Source organism: Channa argus, chromosome 11 (assembly GCF_033026475.1).
Source record: "Channa argus isolate prfri chromosome 11, Channa argus male v1.0, whole genome shotgun sequence".
NCBI classification, from domain to species: Eukaryota; Metazoa; Chordata; class Actinopteri; order Anabantiformes; family Channidae; genus Channa; species Channa argus.
Window position 1 is genome coordinate 25612587 of NC_090207.1, and position 22244 is coordinate 25634830.

Sequence of the window (22244 nt, forward strand, 5' to 3'; positions counted from 1 at the left end):
AAGCTTGTTGAACCTTTAAAAACACATTTCTGCATAGATAGTCTTGTATGAAAAGTTTGTGTTCTAGGTGTGCAAGTATGCTAATACACCTCAACCATACCATTCTGATATGCACCCATTTGACAAACAAAATGAAAGAATACATGGCTCGAAAAATTACTTTCAAGATTATCTATGTTCATGTACACAGTGATCTGAGGTGATAAAGCATTTTATGTCAGGACACGTACATTGTAGTTTCTGTAGAAAAGCCGAGTACAAGGGTTACATGGAAGCACATGAAGACCACGTGATGGGGGCTAGGCCGATTTGACTGGCCAGTTGTGCACACTGTGGCCAACAAAGCCAAATGCAACATTGACTTTTCTCCTCAAAGCTACGACTCTAGGAAAACCAATCAAATCTCTATACACAGAAGTGATGGCACCGAACTGCATCAGGGGCAAACTGGGTAACCAACATCCTACCACATTTAGATGGGATCAAAATGCATGTAAACACATAGTGTGTGTATATATAGTGAATGTGAGCATGGCCACAATGATAAAACGACATCTGTGTAAATTAATGCATTTGTTTAGTTGTGTGCTGATGTGACTGACCAAGCAAAATTAGTAACATCCCATAATCAGAACAAAATGATGGATCCTGTTGGAAGTACAGCCCACTGTTTTCTAACCGTTTTAACTGTATTACAAGTAATTTGAGAGATACAAATTTAAGAATTCTCAGTATAGTTGAGACTCTGCGGACCCTCACTTTCTCCAAAATTATACAAGTGCTACAAATGTCTTTTCGTGGTTACCTTTATTTCTCCCAAGGTAGTGACAAAGCAGCTAAACCTACTGATAACTAGCCTGGAGCTATATAGATCCGAGGTGAATCCAACATTCAAAATCCAACTGAGATTTCTAATGCCACAAATAACTGAAACTCCAGCTTTGGAACGCAGCCTTTTTTTTTTTTTAAAGTGAATGATGTGTAACTTACTTGGTTTGTTTTGATAAAAGAAAAAAAAACTTCAATTCTGAAAAGCAATCTAGCATTGTTGTTAATCCATTAACATTTTAGTGTTATAGCGGCATTTAAAGTACTCGTATGTATTTGCGGGCAAAATATCACAGCTCAAAAGAAGAGTCAAGTCCAAGACTGAGATGGGTCATAGCAAGCTTAGACATGTTCAGAATAACAGTAGGACAGAGAGGAGAAAACACTGTAGCGGTTTTAAACAGAGATTGAAGCTAGAATGTTAACTTCACTTTAGTTAACACTAAATCATTGGTTAACTTTCCTAAACTCTGAAGATTTTAAACTTCTAATAGCTTGTGCTGTAGGGCTTGGCGATTTGTCTTAGGGCTTCAACACACCAAGCCGATGGTGAGCCAAGGTCAGGTCATAGGTGAGGGTGCGTCGCCTTCGTTGTGACATGTCCTGCAGTGATGGCACTAACTGGATCACTGCTGAAAGCATTTTTAAAAATTTGATTTAGCACGTGGAATGAGTCAGAGACCATTTTAGTTCAGTTTAGCAAAACAGCCCATGAGAAGAGAATCGGAACTACTGAAAGCAAACGACAAAACGGGCTCATCTCACTTTTCATCATCTCATCTGAACACACGGAATATAATGTAATCACAACATGTCATCTGAATTAATGAACCTGAAACTGTCCATGGTGAGCGACGATAGTATATCAATAGTAAGTAAACTGCTGTTACTTTGTTCATAGTTTGTATTTGCAACTGCCGTTGGCTTTAGTCTTTGTGGTGTGTTCAGGTGTTACTAATTGTCCAGATGAGTCAGTCACTGCAGCCCCTGCTTGTTTTCCCACCATCCTTGCTCAACCTCCTGCTTGCAGTTTAGGATTAGCCAAATCTGATTTATCCAGGTAATGAGCAGTGGGGTTGGGAAGACACCGATGGAAACCTGCAGGAAAAGGGCTTGAGGACAGGCATTGATGAGCACTGTCCTATATGAAGTCGTAACACAGTTCTTTGATGCCGGCTTAGTGTGTCTCTACCCTTCGTATATGAAAATCAATCCAGCGGTTTTGTGTTTTTGTTTTCTCACAAACGACAAAGAACGAAACTGTGGACATACAGGACATTACACCAAGTTGCAGATGCTAATGGAACAGAAGCGAGTCAGGGCTTTAACACGTATTATCTTAAAAATCTGTATAATATTGTCATTTAGCAATGATTGACTATTAATATTATCAAATAGTACAAAGTGCTTTTCAGTTTCCACCTGTTGCACACTACACACCTGTAACAGAAAGTTGTAGTAACGGCAGTATGTAGCTACAATGACCGTCAGGGAAGCTTAGCCCCTAGCACATCAGTTCAGCCGAACTGCTAAAGCTAACATTTCTCTGCTTATGCTTTCAGTGATTCAACAGGCAGAAGATGAGACTTACAAGTTAGCTCTGCCTAACGTGTCACATAGCTAAAAACCTTGTTCCAGTTGGCCACTAGCTTTAAGGATTTCTGTTGTAAGCTACGGTAACTTAGCTACATAGTTAGGACTTACTGACTATATTCAGCAGTTAAACGGAGAGAGAAGAATCAACCAGGAGCAGCAACATTAAAAAATGTTAACACAAAGACCAAGAGAATATGAAACAGTTAAACAAATGTTACCACCTTCAGAATGGAAACCTGAGGAAGCTCAAATAGAAACGAGTGTTTGGCTGTGCTTCAAATCTGCCTTTGCAACAAGTGAGGGCTGAGTACATTTTAACACAATCATCTTTCGATTCTATAAGTTTAAAACTTCGAAAGAATCAATTCAAAATAGGTATTAATGAATGGATTAATAATATTCAAATTGTGGCTTTTATAGCAATTTGACAGAAATCCATATAGTACCATATCCCATATAGTATATTTATAATACTAAAATGTCAATTTTTCATAACATTTTGGCTTTATACATATGGATCCATAAGTCGCTTTGGTGTCACTTTGGTGAAACACTTTTGAAATGTAAGTACTTGAAAAATTGAGCTTTAACAACTTATTAAACCAGGACACCAAACCATTTTAGCCTTCCATAGGATATGAACTGCGTTAATTCTGCCCCACTCTCACTTCTGCAAAAGACAGTGTTCCTCTTCTTGTGGCAGCTTCGTTGAGCGTTTTTTGCTGTAACATGCAGATGAATGCCAAGCTGTCAGTTAAAGACAAAAAAAATAACAAACATAAAAACAAAAACAGCAGTGGAAATTTGACCTGAGGCATTGAGACACCTGAAATAAGAGCAGAATCTACTGGGAGACACACAGCGAGCCAACAGGCTGTGTGTGTGTGTGTGTGTGTGTGTGCAGATTTCCATTCTGAAGGGGTACTGGCTCAGATGAAGCTCAAGAGAATCCAGATGCTTGAGGAAGAACACCCCATCCCCATCCCCTCTACTCACAGGAGGACAGGACAGTAGCCAGGACTGCTTTCTAAAGTCATCACTGCATTTAAAGTACTTTTTGTTAAATACAGCACTACAACTGGATAAGCTGTTCCTAAATCTTTTTCTAAAGGCAACTTCAACGTAGAGAAAGGATGGGGCTGTTCTCTCAAGGCTGCTGACCAATGACAGTGTCTAACCACTTCTTGTATGCCAGGGCAAAGCGTCTCTGCTCAGGGTTTGAGCACCTGTCCAGGACACCGCTTACGAAGCTGTGCTCAGAGGGCAGAGCGGGAGGCCCAGGCAGCAGGACACCTCTCTTCAGCCGCTTGCTGTCGCATGGTTCTGGCAGGGATGCCCCATCTACCTCCATAGGTTCACTAGCCTGTCTCTGTCCGTTCACACTCTCCCCCCGAACTGCACAACTTTGAGCATCGCCGTCTGGCAGGCACAGGTCGCTGTCCTTAGGGTGACCAGACATGATGCCTCCATTGATGCTGCAGTGCTGCTGATGTTCCTTCCGCAAATTGTGCCACAAGTAGAAGACATGTCGCCTAAAAGCAACCATACAACCATTATCTCATTATTGAAATGTACTGCACAAATACAATATATGGAACTTTTTTTCAACCCCAATTGAAAAAAAAGTTGTGACTCTGTAAAATGTAAATAAAAACCGAATGCAATGATTTGCAAATCTAAATCTGACTTTCTCAGATTTTAACTGTATAGTGAACAGTTTTCTTGCTCTGCTGCAGTAAGAGAGACAGAGCTGTTACAAAATGCAAACTCCGCTTTGATTTAAAAAAAAAATTTTTTACTTTTGTCTTTTGTTATGCACATATGCTTTTGTAGAAAGCTGATTAGAATCCTGCATGGCCATAAATAAATAAATGAATGAATGAATGAAAAGAAAGAAACAGCTTTCTTGTTTGTTTTCCCATAATTGGTTCCTGGTTCATTAAGTGCATTTAAACTCACTGACTTTTAAAGGCTGAGGCCATCAGAGCACTTGTATTCTTATTAGTACTTTCCTGGAGGAGATAAAGTTTTAGAAACTTTTAGATGGTAACATAAAAGTTACAACACTCCATTTAACATGATTATTGAGAAAAAGGAAGAGGAGGAGCAAGAGGACACATGATTCAATGTCTCACGTCTCTTAACCCTTCTACCGGCCAACAAGCACAGCATTTTCAGCAACAAATTAACACTTCCGATAGCTCAGGGTCATTTTAAACTTAACAGAAAAAATCAGCATTTTCCACCAAAATGTAAACTTTTAGCTTGATATGAAACTGCTGTCAGTTTCTGTCACACATTCCAAGCACAAAGGGCAGATTATGATGTGAGACAATTTAATGTGACAAGTAAACAATGTCTGAAAACACCACTTAAGCATTTATAATTAGGAGACTTATCTAAGCATTTGACCTTTAGGTCTAAACAGATAGTGTCATTATTCTGTTATTTCTTATGTTTGTCAATAAGCATTTGCCCAAAGCACCTTTATTAAAATGTTTTTTTTTTTTATTGTAGAATATATTAGTTAAATATTCATGGTGCTCTTTGTTGCACTTTTGAACACTGAAAGCTGTAGTGGAAGCTGCAACACAGCAATGCACAAAATATTACTTCATTGAAATTGCTCATACTCTCAGCTAAATAAACTAGAGATATCAAAAGAATAAAAAATAAATAAATAATAATATAATTATTTTTACTAAGACACGTGTTCTACTTTATACGCTGTTTGCTTATAATTAAGCAACAAACCATTTATTCTTGACAAATTCTACAGTATGACTGTTCATCCTGTTTTAATATAATTATATTTAAATATGTAATTAAAATATCGGGTGGGGAAAATAAATAAATAACAGTTTGCAATAATCTTCTTACACTGCAGAGCTTTTCACTTAGCTGAGAAAGCGATGTTTTTGGAAACCAATACCAACAAAATGCAGTGACCGAACAGAATTATTGCCATCAACAATGGTAGTGGTAAATTGTTTTTTTATATGTTTAGAACCACGTGCTTTGTATGAATACTCCTAATCTGTTAATTGACCCAGGACTAAGGGCAGTGACGCACCAAGCCAAAATCAAACAACAAGCAGTGATGAAGGCTGACTGTTGCATCGGCTCACAATGCCTATATACCTGCCAAAAAGTGGCACTTGAAGAAAACTCCAGAGGCAAAAACCCAGTAGCACGTATGTTCTGTGCCTGCATAAAAGGAACTCGACATAACAGCAGGTGAGCGTAGTGTATATTCATCATCCACAGGGTGTCTACAAGTGAAAACAAATGAATGTTGAAACTTTTAAGATGCTTAGTATAACTTCAAATGAAATTGAGGACCAAACATCCTGAAATGAAAATAAACACCAAAATACTGCTTTTGAGTACAAAATAAACAGTAAGCAGTTTCCCCCTCTAGGATTTTTCTCCCCTACAGCCGTGTTCTACGCAATTGTGAGTGTGAAATGTTGGGAATAAAATGTAACTGACTATATAATTTAGCCAATTCAGTTAATCTTTTCCTCATCATAATTGTTTTATATAATCCTACACATTTGGCCAATATGATACCACTCTTTATGATATGATTTGTATCATGTGGCGGCTATGGTGAGGTATCAGAAGGCCAGTCTGAACATGGAGCCATATTCGCTCAATTTACTTTCTCCAACTCATAAGCTGCTCTCTGCTGCTTTGGGGAACATCATCAGATCTCTGTCCTTCACCTGCTGCTCTCCTGTGCCATTACTAGGCTGACACAGCTGGCACCAAATAATTCCGTAATAAAATATGTTCATGAACATGAACAAAATAACTGCTAGATTTGATTTGTTTATCAGCTGATCAGAACTAGAACTAACTGATAGATTTACTACTGTTTATGCAAACTTGTAAAAAGAGTTTGTATGTTTGTATGACAGTTATTAAATAGCCCATTTTACTCTTATACATCGATAGTAAGTCTCTGTTCACATTCTTTACTTTCTTCTGTAGCTGCTGGTTTTTGTTTCTCTAGGTCTTAAGAAACTCTGGTAAATGACTTTAGACTCACTTAAGGACCCAGAACTATCTTTCTTACAGTATTTTTCATTTGTCGTTTCATTATTTTTTAATTAAGCAGTCGTTTCTCTAATTCACTCGGTGCTCCATCTTACCTGTCCCTGCACTGTTTACAGACTGCTAATTTCACCACAACAGGTATGTTTGTATGACGTTTTGAGCTGAAATTTGAATGCTGAAATAATCAACTACCTAAAAATTGCATTCAGACAGTGCATGAGAAAACAAACTTTTTTATATCTCACTACTGCTTTTAGCAGATTTAAACAGACTAAGATTTTTTTTTTAATGCCACTGCAAATTAAATTTAAAAAAAAAAAAAAAAAAAAAAGGGGGGAAAACTCTACAAGTAAAGCCACTGATGTCAGATTCAAAACGAACACTGGTAAAATAACACTTGCATGTGTGAGTGCACCACCCTGATTCCCACTGTTCGAAACACCAGTCAGAAACACCTTGAGGAGGAGCAGTTTGCTTTGCAAGCATTTACAGACACTGTGTTAAACCACAATGAATTATCAATACGCATTTAAAAACGTTTGTCTTTAATCTCACAGACTCCTATTTCTATAAATTGACTACCTAATAGGTTGACTAGCAACACCTTAATTTACCATGCAGTGCATAGCAGAACTAACTCTTCAGCCTGTCATACCAATAAAATACATGCAGCCATGTGGCTAAAAAGGATTAAGACCACTTAGTTTAAGACTATGTAATATTTCTTAAAGTCTTTGACTAATAAAAGTGTTTTTAGGACCTTATAACTTTTTTTGGACCTGTAGCCCACATGACTTAAGTTGAAATGCTGTGGTGTACATGCTTCAGTTTCTCCTAGTTGTCATTTTTACAATCTCATAAAAGGTCACTGCAAATGCTTTCATTCCTTTTTCCTCACCTGTGACTCCAGAGTGTCTCGTGTCCAGGGAAGGACTGGATCAGGTCTGAGCAGAGCTCCATCTCTTCATGGAAGAGCTGAAAGACAGTATGGAAGCCGAGCTGCCTCTCGTCCTCTGCTGCCTCTGCTCCGGGTAGCTCCCCGTTAGCTTGGGTGTGACTGTGATTGTGGGAACAGCTGCTGGGCACTGTGCTGGACTGGTGCTGGGGTGAAGTCATGATGGTGGGGATACAAGCTGAAGTCTGGGAGAGTTCAGTGCTCAGCTCCTTAAGTAGAAACTGGCGGTAGTGGAAGCCACTGTGGTCTGACACATGCATTGACACCCATAGGCGCATGGAGGACAGTTCATCATGAAAAACCTTTCAGGAAACATGGGGAAGAAAACAAGAATGCTTCAATTAACTGTAGTGCAAATTACAGTATGTTTACAAATTATATGTCTGCAACAGGACTATACAACTTCTTAAACTCCAGTTTGACACTTCTACATGGTCATAACATTATACAAGCAATAGACATTACAACATGAAAACAAAAAGCTGAAATAGACTATTAGGTTTAGATTTGTGTGCCAAATGCACTGGTGCTAAACCGAATGCGTTTAAATACTTTGATTCCAAATCACTGGGGCTGTGTGTATGTTTGGGAGGGCTTTCCTCCTACCTTGATGTTGCCTTTGGCCATGTGCTGCAGCACCCAGATGCGGTGGGACCAGGCATTGTAGTTGCTGGGGTAGCGGCAGGCAGCATCAGAGCACACCTTCATTTCTTGGTGTAGTGTCCTGGCCAGCTGGTCACTGAGCTGCTGGCTCCTTTCTGCCCCAGCCTGCTCTGTTTCACCATAATGCTGCTGCTGCTGCTGCTGCTTCGTACTGTGGCCTACAGTAGAGAGCTGACCCAAGATCTGCTGCAGCACCCATCGTCTGCAGGGACACACAATCTGATGGCTTACAGATCCTATAAGCCCAGTTACTCCTAAGCCAATTTTTACAAGACAATTTATATCAACCTTTTATCCAGCATCCTGCTACCTCCATCTGCTGTTGAATACATGGGATTTAATGGGTTGTTCTCATTGACCCCTTGTACAAGGGAAAGTTGGGACTAATGAATTTTCTGTACTATACCTAGTACCCCTATATGCAATGCTTCCATTTTACAACTCCCCTCTGCACTGACTGCCCATATAAGGGCAAAACACTTCTCAATAAATAAATGAATAAACAACAAGGTTTTCTGCAGTCAAGTCTTACCGATGTATCCAAGTCTCAGGGCTCTTGGGGAACTTGGAGAGGGCCAGCTTCCCCAGGTAGAGGTCCTTCTCTGGATGAAGAACTCCAGACTGCAGCAGCTCCTTCCTGCAACAACAATGAGACACGCATTACAACACACCTGCAAAGCAGACATGGCCTTTTCAACGAGGCGAGTTTAGCATGCGTTAGCCACTGTAGTTTGTTGAGATGAAACCGTTTTGGTGTAGACAAGATTCAAGATTTAAACTTTATTACTCAAGAAGGAAATAGCCTTAAAAGATCCACACCCAGAAGAGCCACACAAAAGCAAATAGGTAAAGGCATAAGTACAAAGAAAATCAAAGATAAAGTGGGGTCAAAAAGAAACAGCTGTGGTATGCGGTGCAATGAATAAATGATCACAACAGGATGACAAATAATGATGACGGTCAGAATTTGTGTAAGAAAAGAAATGATTAATAATAATTAGGACAACTGTGGCTCAGAAGGTAGAGCGACTGTCCAACAATCCCATGGTTGTTGGTTCAATTTCTAGCTCTTGCTGTCACATGTCAAACTGTCCAACTGTCCTTGAGTAAGACACTTAACCCCTGTGAGTGCAGGCCAGCGACAATGCAGCTCTCCCATCAGGGTGTGTGTGTGTTAGATTATGAATGTGAATTGGCAAATGAGAAACAATGTAAAATACTTTGGTACAATGAGGTAAATAAAAGCAACGTAAACAGACCATTTAATAAGAACCAACACTTATGTTGTGTTTTATTGTAGCTGGCCACTGTGTATCCATACCTGACGTTCCATGCAGTGGTGAAATCCGGGTTAAGCAGCAGCAGAGTGCAGGTGATATCCATTAAAGCTGTGTGAAACAAAAAACATGAGCTGTTGGTAACATGAACTGTTTTCTTCATTAATGGGTGTGACATTAAGTCCAGTTTCTGTAGACGTCCACATAAACATTTTGTGGGGATGCACAAATCAAGACAACTGTACAAAACAACTTTTAGTGTATCCAGGACCACAGTGGCCTCAGTAATTGCCAAATGGGAGACGTCTGGAACCACCAGAACTTAGCTGTCCTCCAACCTGAGTAACAGAACAATGAGGACCTTGGTCGGGGAGGGAACCAGCCGTCCAACAGTCGGGTATACACTTATCAACTGCACAGCCAATTATGCATATGATTTAGTTGCAATGACTGGTCAGATCTTGTTGGTCCTGGTTAGTGCCAGTCTGGCCTGGTCCGTGCTAAACATTGGCAGAGAGAATTGTTAACTGTGTAGTCAAAAAGTCTAAGTTCCTGGTTGCTGTAACAATTTCTTTTGGTGCAAACACATGATAATTTACTACTCCAGCAGGAGCTGGGTTAGTCAGTTGTCAGGTGTGTGAGACTCCCAGACAGTAAGAGACTAAAAATCTGTGATGAGTGGTGGAAACAGTCCACAGTTTGTACTGTAAGCTGGGCAAACACCTGAAGACTAGCAGGGTAAAATCTATGTGGTGGAAAGCAGCCTTTTTAGACCAACACACAGGGTACTTGGTGTGGGTCTCAGTTTAAGTCAGACCTTTAGTGTTTTTGTAAATGAGGAGGCATTAATGTGTGTCATCACCACTTCTATCATGCGGCAACTCCACACTACTACTTCAACTGTCTGCAGTCTCTCTGCATATGTGATCTTATAAGTCACAGGTATGTGCCTTTCAAAGCCACTGTGACCCTATGTTCAACTTGCCTCAGCAGGGCTCCAGTCAAGCTCTATTGTCACCTCAGGAAAAAAGAATTAATCTAGTAATAGTTTTCCACATTGTCATTATGGGTAAATTCACATATAATGCCAAGAAAAATGTTTTTTAAATTTAACTGACTATACTTCAGGACAAAGAAATACATGTCACAATAAATGCACTCTTAGAATTAAACATCTCATTAACTTATCTAAATCTAAGGCCCAGGAATCCTTTTATTAAAGGTAGATGATAAGTACATTCTGTTACCTTCTCTGTCCAGCCAGTGTTTGCGCTGGCGGTAGAGCAGCAGCTTGTTGTGGACATATGGCAGCAGGAACTTGACACACCAGCTCTCAACACCGAGCTTGTTCTCCACCAGCACAATGGGACTGCGATTGTACCGAGCCTCTGGACATGGGATCACACCACACTCATCACTGAAGGACAAGACAGTAAGATGAGAATAATTGTTCCGACATCTTTTGTGGTTTCACATCAAGTCACTTTTATGAGGATTTCTTAATAGTTTAAGAAAGATCTTTTGCTAAGAAGCCAGGAGTGATTCTCTTCTAGTCATTCCAGCTAGCTCTGAATTTCAGGCTGTAGCTTCGCATTAATCATTCAAAACGCAACTTCTTCATCTTGAAATGTTTAAGACTTGGACATTTAACACTACCAACAACAGCCATTGAGGTAGTCCCAATAAATTCATAGTCACAAATAACATTAGACTGCATAATGTTCATTTTAAGGCACATCAAGAGAGGGAGGGCTGGAGAATTTTAGCCAAATAAAGTAAAATTAAAAAACAAAAAAAGGCACAAAATGCAAGCAAAGATTATTTGAGCATCTGCTACAAAATGCAGTAAAATGTTTTGATCATTGCACTGTACCCAGTTTACTGTTTATTAGAAATAGTGCCAACTATAGATAAAAGGACTGAGAAATTTTTAACCATAAACCAAGTCATACCATAACCTGACACTTTATGAGGTGAGTCCATTATTTAAAGTCTGAATATATTTTAATCACCACTAAACACTTACAATTAGCCAAACGTAAGATATGTCTTTTGTTACCAGTTATTAAACGTAGGATTATTGGTAAAATCCACCAAAGACAAAAAAACAAACTTATTAACGTAGTATTAACTGGTAGCACTTGGCAGCTTGTAGGTGATAATATATATATATAGATAGATAGATAGATAGATAGATAGATATAGATAGATATAGATACAGCAGCTTTATGTTACACTAGCTTAGTTTGTCATGCAAGGCAAATGTTCACAGCACAGACTAATCTCTCCCCCATCATACCATTCACAAGTTTCACAATTATGTAAAGAACCAACCATCTTACCACTGCTGGTATAAAAGTTTACCACAAAACATCTAACAAAAGTAATTTGAGAAAAATGTTGTCTTGCACTTATATGGAGCTTTGTCTGCTGTCAGATAACACTGTAAAGGAAAGTACTCAAAAACAATGATCAATTAACTGCCCACCTTCTAATGTTTATGATCTTTGAGACTTTACTATAAAACTGATGAGATCAAATACAAGATTGGTTCCTCATCTCCAGTTTCCTCTGCAGAACTATTGAACATTATGATGAGTCAGTACTATGAACTCAAATGAAATTGGTATCCACTTTTATATGATTGCAGACAATAGGAATTTACCTTTTATACAATTTATTGTTTTTCAAGGCCTGGGTCCCAAGCTTGTTTTCTTATGAGACTTTGGTTGAAAATTTCACATCAGTGTCGAAATGTTAATACAGGCTGTGTTTGCGGTCCTTATTCTGTAAAGTCCTATGAGGTCTCCAGCGTTTTCTTTGATTGACAGCCAAAGATTTCACCAGGTTTCTGTCACGGTTTAACTTTCATTGAGATCGAGCTGATTACAGTGTATAGAAGGCTTTAGGGTTTTATAAATACACAGGTCTTTAGGCCCCTGCCTATATAGCTCACTCCTCACAGCTTAAAAGTTCTGCTGAATTGGTTGATTTCGTTATAAAACACATAACTTTAACGCTATTTAGTAACGTTAGCATTGTGCTAACATTTGCTAACTCTGTCGCCGGTGTACTAGCGCTACTTGCAATGCTAATTCAAATAAAGACGTAACAGAGCAACTTAATAACATTGATCAGTTAATCTGACAGTTAACGAGTCAATGACAGTGATCCCTGCAGGATGCAGCACAGCTTTGACAGCAGTCCTACGGCTGGTAACGTTAGCTACCACGAAATAACACAACGTTCGCTCTGTAGTGTAGTTATCAAGAAAAATGCAGTAAACTCTGAGACTGTTTTAAGTAAAACTCTCCTACAGTTATTTCACGTGAACAGAATAAAGACCTAACCTAAGCGTAGCCGGCTAAACTGTCAACGTTCTCTGAACCGCTCTTTTTTTTTCCAGGTGATAGCCGAAGCCCACACAGCCGAAAAAAGCGGTGGACTGGCTGGTTCACCCTGTCATTAGGCGTAATGTCCACGGAACATGACGGTCAGCGCTCCGCTTGTTCCGCCTTGTTTGTAGTCAACTTTACTTACATGTTGGGGTTTCTCTTGAACGCGTTGGTGATGTCTTTCACAACTCTTTGGACCAACACGTCCACTTCTTCCTCCGTCTCCGCCATTTTTTAGAGCACCTAATGACGTCACGCAGATAAAGGACTAGTTCCGGGTAAATTAAAAAACAAACAAACTACGTTTGACCTTATATATGCGATTGTGCGGTCATTTAGTTTAAAGTTTTGGAAATATTTTTATTTTCTATTTTTAAAAAGTTAAATATAAACATAGATAAAAATGGATAATCGTAATAATAATTTATATTAATTGTTCAATCCGTATATGTTTCACATTACATTATTATTATTATTTGTTGGTGGAGGCGTTAACCTTAAGGGATCAGCCTGTTGTATATTATGTTTATTTGTACATTCTTCAAAATTATTTAAATCAATTTAAATTAATTCTAGTTTTTTTTTGCAATTTAAGAAACTGGCCGGAAATGTTGCTCCTGCAGTTTGCATTGCTTTTCTAATATCATCTTGGTTTTCAATGTTTACAGATGCATGTCTCACCTTCTTGAACGTCTCACTGAAGATAAGGTAAGAAATCAGTGCACACAAGACTGAGATAGTCAACTCCCTGCTGTGGTTTAAACTAAAGAAAAATCTTGAAAAGTCTTAGTGTTTGTGAAATGGAACAGCTTGACACCCTCTCTTTAACTCCCCCTCCTGATATTCATCAAAGCGCGCAACTTGACTTTCAAACAATGTTGCATAAGCATGGGAGAGCAACTGTGGAAAAAGTGTGTTTATTCCTGGTGTGGGGGGGGAACTGCATTGGCAGAGATGGGAACTGTTTTCTGGCCAGAAACTGTCGAAGCTATTGATTTAACCTGCTTTCTTCTATTGTTGCAAGCAGTATATGTGTGTGTGTGTGTGTGTGTGTGTGTGTGTGTGTGTGTGTGTGTGTGTGCCTGCGTGCGTGTGCTTGTGTGTTTGTGTGTTTAAGAAGCTGAATTTTAGGGAGTAACCACAGTAACTAACACTGCACCACGTTGACCTGTGGGTTGCCTGTACATTCCCTGCTTATACTTCCACCTAGTGGTTTTTGTCCTGTAATACATCGCTGTGCACCGGTATGATTTACATTGGGACTGATGCTGACAACGCCCTGAACTATACTTCACCCGGTCCTCTAACATGAGCCAAGACAAATGTAACATGATTTGGAATTATCAGCCTTAATTGTTGATTCTTTTCCCCTCTTCTTTTATACTGTGTGCTGCATCAACTTGGTGCTTGGTGCATTGTGGTAAGGTAATTTATATATATTTACTGTTCATTGGGTAAAAACACTCTGAGCTACTTTTCCTTTAAATATTTAATCTGCTACAGTAATTATTGCTTCATATGAAGACTGAAACTGATTTTATTAGCTATTAATCCTATTAAAACAGACCTTTTTAGTGCTCAACCTAAAAGATGCTTTAAGTGAAGTGAACAATTTGAACATTGAAAAAGATTGTCTTTATTTTAATGACCTCAAAATGCGTAAGCCTTGTATTAGCTTTAGATAAACAGTTGATTATTTCTTTACATTCAAAGGAATTTTAGAAAATGATCTTCTGATGACCAGTATGAACAGGAGGATTGATTACAGCATAAGACCTGTTTCAGTGTCATTCATGGGCAGCTAACAGTTGTTTTAAGATGCACTTTAAAAAAAAGTGAATCTGTGTTTAAAAAGTAAAAAGCTATCTAGCCCACTGCCATAATTGTTGTACCCCAAGACAATGCCACCAATTTTATCAATACCAATTTTAAGTTAAAGGAGCTAGAGAGAATGTTTAGCTTCTCTGGCCTGCACCATGGAGACCAAAGAAGCTCCTCTCAATTCCTGTAACCCTGTGCAGGAGTCTGGTGAAAGTCACTGTCCAGCCTAGCAAATGGGTAGTTAGAGCCTGTTTTCCATAACATGCTCACAAAGCCACTGATCTATAGCCTGGTAACATGGGAACATGTGTCATTCAGTTTTAATAGTTAATCATTTCACACATGTTAACTGTGGTGTAAGTGTCAATAGTCTGTGCTGCTAACACACTGGAAACATCTTCAGGGCTCAGTCAACAGAGATACGACCTCTGAAAAAGGAAAAAAGGAGTTGTATTCAATAAAATCACTCAAAGACCACCCATAAAGTCGAACTACTTTGTGAGATGCTCTGCTAAACAGCCGTGTCATCTGAGTAATCCTTAAAAATGATTCTCTGAACCCTGGTTATTGATTAATTCTTGGAAACAGTTTTTAAATTCAATTACAAAAAAAACACACTTTCTCAGCTCTGTCCAGTTATGATCGGTTTTGGAGATAGTTCTGCTTTAATTTGTCTAGGTTTTGAGATATCAGAGTATGACCACTGTGTCCTTATCAGTATGATGTGAATGGACTTTTTTGTTTGTGGTGCTCAAGGCATTTAGAAATGCTGCTTGATGAAAAAAGTTAAAATTTCCTTTTCCTAATGTGGACATGCACAGACCATGGCAACATGTTTCCCAAGGTGCTGAGCTGTAAAATGGTGGACAAGTTAGGACACAACACAAACATACTTTAAACAATTTCATCTTGGCACTTGTTTCACTCTTATCATTATCATGGATTCTAGATTACAGTGCTGACAGTACAGATTATCCAGAACACCATGTTATTGTTAATCATAGAAATAAACAATAATAATAATTCCAATGCTGTGAGCCCCACAGTCAAAGCATTTACATCAGCCTGAGCTGGGGTGGAGCCAGACAGACACTAATACAAAAAGTAGTGGCCATTTATTCAGAAAACCCTCCCGACTGTATTGACTTTTTTCGAGGGAAATGTGAGCATGAAATAGTTCCAGATTCCTTTGGGCATCACTTATGCACATTTATGAGATCCAACGTGGCATTTAAAAAGACTTCCAATCCATGTCATCAATGAGATATGCACACATGAACACAAAGGTAATGCTTGATAATCTTTCTCATTATCAGTTCTCGAGATCATGTCAGAGCAGTGGATTTTTATTAAAGCTGCTGATGGTTTTACACTAAAGGTCAGAGAATCCACACTGTTACTGGATGTTTAGGTCATACAATGCAGTGCTGATAGATATATAGAGTGTCTGCATCAAGTATATAGCTCTTGTTACCTCTCCACCAGAGGACCCTTAGTTCTATTCCTCGCCCTCTTCTCTACAACATCTCTGCCTTTTATCATCTGATCAAATGTTTTCTCCTTTCATTGCTATGCCGATGAAACACAGCTGTTCCCGTCCTTACTGTCTCAGCAGTGGATCCTTTGGTGGAAAGTTCTGCTTATCTCACTGACACGGCCTCTTCAGCTCAAGAAAAAAATAGTGGTCTTTCAGGCCAAACATTCTATACAACACAGCATCAGCACCAGCTTAGGATCTTCGGTAATTGTTGCCACTAAGTCTGCCAGAAATCTGGGATCATCATTGATGACCAACTGACCACATTCCCTCTGTTTCTAGGATATATCAATTTGTCCTCTACAACATCAGAAAGATCAGACTCTACCTTTCTATATATGCAACCCAACTCATTGTGGAGCCACTATTGATCACTGCAGTGTCCTAACTACCAGCATGCACAATCAGACCCCTCCAGATGATTGTGCAGCAGCACATCTCATCATTGAACGAACACATCTCTCAGACTACTGTTGATACCTTTGCACTGGCTTCCATTTGCTGCCTGCATCAAGTTCAATGCTTTGACATTTGCCCATAAAGTGGTCAACTCACCAGCACTTTCCTACATGTCATCCAGGTCTACAATGGAATCTGGTGGGGCCCACAACATGCAGCAAGAGGCATAAAGCAATGTTTTTCAAATATGATGGTTGACCATCATACAGCCTCATACAAAACCCTCACTACCAATATATTTTTTTTAATTAAAGGTTGAACTCCACAACTTTGTATGTACTTGGATTATTGCATCTGCCAAATGACTACGGTAAATGCAATGTATAGTTTGGCTAGGCTGTAGCCCCTCGTGTCCCTGAGCAGGATTAGGGATAAGATAATACAGTGGATCCAGAAATGAATTCCCAGTGCTTAACTTTTTCTGCATTTTTTTATGTTACAGCCTTATTTCAAAATGGATCAAATTCATTATTTTCCTCAAAGGCCCATAATAACAACGTGAAAGAAGTTTGTTTGAAATCTTCGCAAATTTATTACAAATCAAATATTAAAAAAATTCACACGTAAAAAAGTATTTAACGCCTTTGCTCAATACGTTGTTGAAGCATCTTTAGCGTTAATTACAGTCTCAAGTCTTTTTGAGTACGATGCTACAAGCTTGACACACCTATTTTTGGGGAGTTTTTCCCATTCTTCCTCCAGTACCTCTCAAGCTCCATTAGGTTGGATGGGGAACGTCAGTGCACAGCCATTTTCAGATCTCTCCAGAGATGTTTAATCGAGTTCAAGTCTGGGCTCTGGCTAAGGAACTAAAGGCCATTCACAGAGTTGTCCCTTAGCCACTCTTTTGTTATCTTGGCTGTGTGCTTAGGGTCATTGACCTGTTGAAAATGAACTGAGGTCTGAGGTCCAGAGCACTCTGGAACAGGTTTTCATGAAGGATGTCTCTGTACATTCCTGTAATCATCTTTCCCTTGATCCTGACTAGTCTCCCACTCCCTGCTGCTGAAAAACATCCCCACAGCATGATGCTGTCACCACCATGCTTTACTTTAGGGATGGTATTCGACAGGTGGTAAGTGGTGCCGGGTTTCCTCCAGACTTGACGCTTTTCATTTTTACTGAGGAGTGGTTTCTTTCAGTCCACTCTACCTTAAAGGCCTGATTGGTGGAGTGCTGCAGAGATGGTTGCTCTTCTGGAAGGTTCTCCTCTCTCCACAGAGAAGTGCTATAGCTCTTTCGGAGTGATCATCAGGTTCCTGGTCATCTCCCTGACTACGGCCCCTCTCTCTCGATCGCTCAGTTTGGTCGGCCGGCCCGATCTAGGAAGAGTCCTGGTGTTTCAAAACTTCTTCCATTAAGAATGATGGAGGCCACTGTGCTCATTGGGACTTTCAATGCTGCAGAAATTTCTCTGTACCCTTCCCCAGATCAGTGCTTCGATACAATCCTGCCTCAGATGTCTACAGACAATTCCTTGGACTTCATGGCTTGGTTCATGCACTGATAACTGTGGGACCTTATATAGACAGGTGTATGCTTATCCAAATCATGTGTAATCAGTAGAAACCGGATGCTTCAGAGTTCAATTTTGAGTGTCATGGTAAAGGCCATGAATAGTTATGTACATGTGATTTCGTTTTTTTATATTTAAAAAAATTTGCAAAGATCTCAATCAAACTTCTTTCAAGTTGTCAATGTGGGGTATTGGTTGGAGAAGTTTGAGGACAGTAATGAATTTGATCCATTTTGAAATAAGGCTGTAACATAACAAAATGTGGAAAAAGTTAAGCGCTGTGAATTCTTTCTGAATGCACTGTAAATGGATGGAATTATTACAAAATGGTGAGAATATTCAATATAAAGTGTTATATATCATTTTGTAAATATATTCAACACAACATCTTTCATTGCCCGTGAATTTGAAACTGTTGCATTGAGATTCTAAGAAAATGTACCTTAAAAGGTTCATGTAACAGAACACAAGTTCCAGTATTGTATGTGTTCTATAGTTTGTACAACAACAGCAATAGTGATTGAAACTATCTTTATTTGACTGTCTTTCTTATACCATCATCAATATTGTAGGGATAGAAAGACAACAAATGGTCAGTAAACAGAAGCAGAATTGTATTATTATGTACTGGGATGTGATGTTTTTGAAAATAACCATCTCCAGATGTGTGATATATTTCCACAGTAGGCAACTACAGATGTTTGGTCTTTGTGTAGAACCCTGCAGTACCCACAACCCAGATGTTTTATTTCCTGGAAAGATTCCTCTTATTTTGGACAGGAAATAGATAAATAGGACTAAAGAGGGATGTAGTGAACATTAAAATCAAAGTTTTATTTGGTAAACAGCATTACATACATTACCGTAGTGTTACTTAAAGAAGTCAGCATTAATCAATGGGGCCAAATTTGACGACTCCTACATGCTCCTTCACTCTGACAGGGTTACACGTACCTGATAGAGAAACCATCAGTGCTGGCGACAGGATTATATTTCATAATATAAACAATAGGCCCATGACATGCTCATATTAGAGAGAGTTATGATGTAAATCACTTATCAGTATCCCCCACCTTTCTCCAATTTCTGATTAATGTCAGGTTTGCATGACAAATTCTGGCACCCAGCAGCACAGCTCACATTTTAGTGAGTGTAACAGTATAAGGTGATTTATGTTTCCTTCCAGTGTTCCTTTGTTTTGCCCCATGAAAACACCATTGTATAATCATGATTATTGGGGACAAGATGGTAACCCGTCTTTGTTCAAAGACATCCCCTGGTATAGGCAGGAAATGTCGCTAATTAAACTGGATCACATGTGAACAGTCCCTTTTTAGTGATAAACCAACAATGAATGATCCTTAACTTATGCAGTTCCTCTCAGTGCATTATGCAGTAATTTTACTCTTTGGCATGTTGTGCTGACTTTGGCCTGTCTACTGAGATTGTGCAACCATCTCCTGTGTTTACCTGGGAATAAATCAGGTAAAAATAATAAAGTCATGCTACAAGATGACCAAGGACCTTTACATTCATATTTTCTCCCTGTTATGGGATTTCTGTCAATCGTTAATTCTTTCAATACCATTAATTAGTTTATGCCATCTCCCACCCCACCAAAAACACTCAAAGCAGCACATATACTATATATAAAATAGTCAAGTACTTTTACTTTTAATACTTTAACTATAATCTAAATCACTAGAAATACTCAGTAGAAATGTCATTGGGGGTATCTGTACTTTTCCTTAAGTACATACATTTTGAAAATGCTTTTTCAAAATGTCAGGGTAAGCATATTTAGGTAATGCTTGGTCTATAATAAAAAGGGACTTGTATCAAGAATTTGTGGATAATATTAATTTTTAATCATTTGTTTACTATAATATTCTTTTTATTGGTTAATCCACTAGAAACTGTTTCTGTTTTTCATATGTGATGGACCATTTTGATGATATAAAACAGAAATGTATTAATTCATTAATAATTTATACTCTAATAGGGTTTAATTTGAAAATAAATTATACATTTACTACATTTCTTTATAATTAACTGCTTAGAAGTTAATATCCAAAGCAAGTGTCAAATGAGCATCAATAATGTTTGGGTTAGTGTAACATTATCCAGTTATATTATCCAGTGGTCAAATTTTTTAAGTTTATTGACTCCTAGTTAAACCCATTTAGGTCTATTTGTCTCATAATATCTGTTTGCTGAGGTCTTAGTCCAGAATGTAGCCTCACAGAGTCAGCATTGTGCTGACAAAATTTTTTTTTTGTTTTTAAGAATTTTATTCTGTTTTATTTCTGGATTTTTGGTGCTACTGTGGGGCCCATAAAGGCCCTGAACCCGTGTGGCTCCGGCCCTGGCTCATTAATATGAAGCGGAGAAGGCGCTGCGACCTGGACCGCTGCGTCTTCCTCCCGCCCGCTACATCCACCGGGACAGACGCTCCATCTCTATTGCTGGCATTGTTACGGCATGTGAAAGACAAAGCAGTGAGTGTTTCCACGAACTTGTTTGGAGCTGTACTTCTTTCGGGGAACTTAACGGGAAACGATCAGGAAACTTCGCACGGATCCTGCAGAACACAATGAGCAGCGCCTGCCTCATTCTTCAAGGTAAAGTTCACTTTCAGCGCAAAATGCAGAAGGTTACACCGACGTGCCACAGATTGCTTTTTATAAACTTAGTCTAGTTGGTTGTTTTTTTGTGCAGCCACAAAGAGAAGTTGTGCACAGATGGATGCTTGTCTCTTTTCTTGCAGTGCTATTGCTGTGCCGAGTCCTCGTGGCGCAGCTGTTGCCGGGGTCCTGCAACTTTGAGCTGGGCACCTGCGGCTACACGTCAGACCCCGCGTATGGCAGCTGGAGAATGAATGAAGAAGGTACAGTGTCATTACGAGCAAATGGTCATTAATGATGGAATCCAATTATTTCTAAGCTTGTTTGGCCTGTGAGTGGCGTAGAAGCCGACTGATTGCTTTGAATGGCAATGTGGGGAATGAAGCCAACACAAAAGAGGGACTTCACCAATTTTAACTTGCTTTCTATATCTTTAGTCTAGGGTGTAAATGTACATAAATGCATTTAAACTTCCCTCTGACTCCTTTATTAAAATCATTTTCTGCTTCTAGCTAAAACCTTCCTTCAGGTGACATCACCCGGAGGGGATTTTCATCAATTGAAGTTCAGATGATGTCATCTGGGGGAGCTCTGGAAATGGTTGACCACGATTAGAAACTCCATATTATGAGCAACAAGATGACATAATCTGAACCGAAGGTTCCGTTCGAGTGATTTCATCTGGAGGTGTTTTTCAGCTTGATGTAGAGAGACATTGTAAGTTCAAATTTGAGGTTAATGGCATTAATGTACACATGCTACCCAAACTAGAACCAAAAGAAACAGGGCGTCCTTTAAGGGAAAATGGTGAAAAGTGTTGGTCAGCCACGAATGCAGAGATTATGCTTTTGTTTTATTTCTGGGCATTTGGGGTATTTTGTTAAACTAGTCATACCGAGATCTGACGAAGCACAATTCCCACCACAAAAAGCTCAGTGACTTTTATTTATAATTGAGAAAATATTACAGAGGTGGGTGGAGTTAGCTCCAGTTCAACCCCAAACACATAAACTCCTTTCCTCCTGTAAACTCAGCAGAGAGATGAATGAGTTGGCCCTGACTTTGTGGAGAAAACATTGTTCTCCGGGGGGCAAAGACATAGCTCAAAAACAGCAGATGTGCACTGAGCCAAAAATATGCCTTCACGAGCAGCTGAATTATTATGTTAGGAAAGATTCCCACTATCTGTTTAATGTGCACAAAGTTACTTTAGGAAACAGCATTCATTACAAAAATGCTCCTTATAAGTGATTATATTATATATAAACTTTCACAGAGGTGGAAAGTAACTAGGTACATTACAGTGAGTTGTATAGCCCACTTGCTTGTAGCAAGTAGCGGACATTAGGGACCATTGTGGGGTTCAGTGTCTTCCCCAGAGACCCTTCTACATGTAGTCAGTAGGACCTGGACTTGAACCACTGACCTTCTCCCAACTACACCACTGCTGATGCTATACTTAAGTAGTGCTGCCTCATACTTTCCCTTCACTACATCCATCCATCCATTAT

At 39.1% G+C, this 22244-nt stretch overlaps 2 protein-coding genes across 5 annotated transcripts in view; one reads left to right on the forward strand and one right to left on the reverse strand.

The window, feature by feature from the left end:
* Positions 1-13043, reverse strand: ptar1 (protein prenyltransferase alpha subunit repeat containing 1). Of its 3 annotated transcripts, none has more exons than XM_067520311.1 (7): positions 12922-13043; positions 10629-10769; positions 9426-9492; positions 8637-8741; positions 8048-8306; positions 7385-7743; positions 1-3956 (listed from the first exon to the last, which is right to left on the reverse strand). In XM_067520311.1, the coding sequence occupies exons 3-7, from the start codon at positions 9485-9487 to the stop codon at positions 3572-3574; spliced, it is 1170 nt and encodes a 389-aa protein (XP_067376412.1). In that variant the 5' UTR covers positions 9488-9492; positions 10629-10769; positions 12922-13043; the 3' UTR covers positions 1-3571. The 3 variants fall into 3 exon arrangements, with proteins under 3 accessions (XP_067376412.1, XP_067376414.1, XP_067376411.1); XM_067520313.1 differs by having other exon boundaries at positions 10629-10798; positions 12922-13032; XM_067520310.1 differs by lacking the exon at positions 1-3956 and adding an exon at positions 4039-5696 and having other exon boundaries at positions 10629-10798; positions 12922-13028.
* A 7454-nt stretch (positions 13044-20497) lies between these two features.
* mamdc2a (MAM domain containing 2a) overlaps positions 20498-22244 on the forward strand; it is a 28689-nt gene continuing 26942 nt past the window's right edge. Inside the window, exons 1-2 of one of the 2 annotated variants that reach the window (XM_067521993.1) lie at positions 20498-20730; positions 20877-20996. In XM_067521993.1, coding sequence (XP_067378094.1) covers positions 20703-20730; positions 20877-20996 — 148 coding nt within the window. In that variant the 5' untranslated portion in view covers positions 20498-20702. The remainder of the gene's footprint in view (positions 20731-20876; positions 20997-22244) is intronic. The other variant, XM_067521992.1, reaches the window with a different exon arrangement.

What these genes read in the sequence shown, in the direction of transcription:
- ptar1 (XM_067520313.1), bottom strand. Translation starts at nt 13,007, where the DNA reads ATGGCGGAGACGGAGGAAGAAGTGGACGTGTTGGTCCAAAGAGTTGTG. An exon ending in TTCAAGAGAAACCCCAACAT is followed by an intron (nt 10,799 to 12,921) that starts GTAAGTAAAGTT and finishes CTTGTCCTTCAG; the next exon opens with TGATGAGTGTGGTGTGATCC. An exon ending in ACACTGGCTGGACAGAGAAG is followed by an intron (nt 9,493 to 10,628) that starts GTAACAGAATGT and finishes TGTTTCACACAG; the next exon opens with CTTTAATGGATATCACCTGC.